This window comes from Cottoperca gobio, chromosome 8, assembly GCF_900634415.1.
Source record: "Cottoperca gobio chromosome 8, fCotGob3.1, whole genome shotgun sequence".
Lineage (NCBI taxonomy): Eukaryota > Metazoa > Chordata > Actinopteri > Perciformes > Bovichtidae > Cottoperca > Cottoperca gobio.
This window is the reverse complement of record NC_041362.1, coordinates 21,590,324-21,592,823: the sequence shown is the minus strand read 5'-3', so window position 1 is coordinate 21,592,823 and position 2,500 is coordinate 21,590,324. Positions and strand designations below refer to the sequence as shown.

At 44.4% G+C, this 2,500-nt stretch overlaps 1 protein-coding gene across 2 annotated transcripts in view; it reads right to left on the bottom strand.

Annotated features, from left to right (window-relative positions):
• nbr1b (NBR1 autophagy cargo receptor b) overlaps positions 1-2,500 on the bottom strand; it is a 28,779-nt gene that overhangs the window by 13,681 nt on the left and 12,598 nt on the right. For both annotated transcript variants that reach the window (XM_029437576.1, XM_029437577.1), the window contains exons 14-15: positions 2,222-2,297; positions 1,926-2,036 (exon numbers count right to left, since the gene is read on the bottom strand). In XM_029437576.1, the coding sequence (XP_029293436.1) occupies positions 1,926-2,036; positions 2,222-2,297 (187 nt within the window). The remainder of the gene's footprint in view (positions 1-1,925; positions 2,037-2,221; positions 2,298-2,500) is intronic.

Sequence of the window (2,500 nt, the reverse complement as noted above, 5' to 3'; positions counted from 1 at the left end):
CAATTGCTACAGTGCTACAGGCCAGTACCATAAAGCATGTTTCTGTCTGAAGGCAGGAAGATGATTGTACAGTCAACCATTATATTGTCGCTTCACTATGAAGATATAGTGCTTTGTGGGTTAGGGTTATGATGGACGTAGAACAGGTGACATTAAGTATGAGTACATGTTAGCTTCATGTACATACAGTATATCTCAAAAGTGAGTACACCCTTTAGATTTTTGCAAATATTCTGTTATATCCTTTCAGGGGATAACATTATCCTACTGAAACTTTGATATAACTTAAAGTAGTCAGTGTGCTGCTTGAATAACAGTATAGATTTATTGTCCTTTGAAAATTACTCAGTACACAGCTGTTAATGTCTAAACAGCTGGCAACAAAAGTGAGTACACCCCATAGTGAACATGTCTAAATTGTGCCCAATGATGTTGTTTTCCCGCCCTGGTGTCATGTGACTCGTTAGTGTTACAAGGATTCAGGTGTAAATGATAAGCAGGGCTGTTAAATTTGGTGTTTTGGGCACAATTCTCTCTGAATGCTGGACAACATGGCACCTCATGGCAAGGAACTCTCTGAGCGACTGAAAAAAAGGATTATTGCGCTTCACAAAGATGGCCTTGGCTATAAGAAGATTGCCAACACCATGAAAATGAGTTGCAGCACAGTGGCTAAGATCATACAGCGGTTTTCCAGGACAGGTTCCACTCGGAACAGGCCTCGCCAGGGTCGACCAAAGAAGTTGAGTCCACGTGCTCAGCGTCATATCCAGAGATTGGTTTCCAAAAATAGACGTGCGAGTGCTTCCAGCATTGCTGCAGAGGTTGCAGAAGTGGGATGTCAGCCTGTCAGTGCCCAGACCATACGCCGCACACTGCATCAAATCGGTTTGTATGGCGGTCGCCCCAGACAGAAGCCCCTTCTGAAACCGATGCATAAGCAAGCCCACAAACAGTTTGCTGAAGACAATGAATCCAAGAACATGAGTTACTGGAACCATGTCCTGTGGTCTGATGAGACCAAAATAAACCTGTTTGGGTCAGATGGTGTCCGGCGTGTGTGGCGGCACCCTGGTGAGGAGTACCAAGACAAATGTGTTTTGCCTACAGTCAAGCATGGTGGTGGCAGCATCATGGTCTGGGGCTGCATGAGTGCTGCCGGCACTGGGGAGCTGCATTTCATTGAGGGACACATGAATTCCAATATATACTGTGACATCCTGCAGCAGAGCATGATCCCCTCTCTTCGGAAACTGGGCCGTAGGGCAGTTTTCCAACATGATAATGACCCTAAACACACCTCCAAGATGACAACGGCCTTGCTGAAGAAGCTGAAGGTTAAGGTGATGGACTGGCCAAGTATGTCTCCAGACCTAAACCCAATTGAGCACATGTGGGGCATCCTCAAGAGGAAGGTGGAGGAGTGCAAGGTGTCCAACATCCGTGCGCTCCGTGATGTCGTCGTGGAGGAGTGGAAGAAGATTCCAGAAGCAACCTGTGCAGCTCTGGTGAATTCCATGCCCAGGAGGGTTAAAGCAGTGCTAGATAACAATGGTGGTCACACAAAATATTGACACTTTGGGCACAATTTAGACATGTTCACTATGGGGTGTACTCACTTTTGTTGCCAGCTGTTTAGACATTAACAGCTGTGTACTGAGTAATTTTCAAAGGACAATAAATCTATACTGTTATTCAAGCAGCACACTGACTACTTTAAGTTATATCAAAGTTTCAGTAGGATAATGTTATCCCCTGAAAGGATATAACAGAATATTTGCAAAAATCTAAAGGGTGTACTCACTTTTGAGATATACTGTACGGACGGTTCTTACTCAAACATTCAGAACCTTTTCTGTGCATGCTTTGATAAATGAGACATCCACCAAGAACCTTAAACAAATATGAATAGAAAACTCCTTTACCCATGATGCTATTGATGACTTCAGTCTCTTCCTGAATGAGACCCAAAGAGGGACTGCTTTTGTCCTGCAGGTGGCCGTCTTGAGGCAGAGGAGACATGCAGGGAGTCATGTCTGGATGGAGAGAAGACATCAGAGACTGAACGTCTGTGTATCATGTGACACTGATGCATAACCATTAGTAAGTACAATAGGAGCTGCTACAAAAACAAAAACTGTATATGCGTCAGTATAGTATCAAGCTCTCACTGTTCCTCAACCAGCCACCAACAAGTGGAAACCACAGGAGCTCTTCTTACCAGCGGGCGTGTTGTTCGGGACACTCTCCAACTCCTGGACGATGTTGATGTCCAACAGCTCAAAAGACAGAAGATCCTGAGAGATCAGCAACAACAGATAGCTGATTAAATGCCTTGAGCTGCATTATGGGAAATGAAGGAGGCCGTGTTTTAGGAGTTTGTTGATGATATGTCAGCCTCCGCTGTTTCCCAACTTTATGAAAGAGCACACTAAATCACTGGACACCTCAAAGTTATTTATCAAGGAAGAATTACAAACATTCTCTTGTTTCAGCTTCT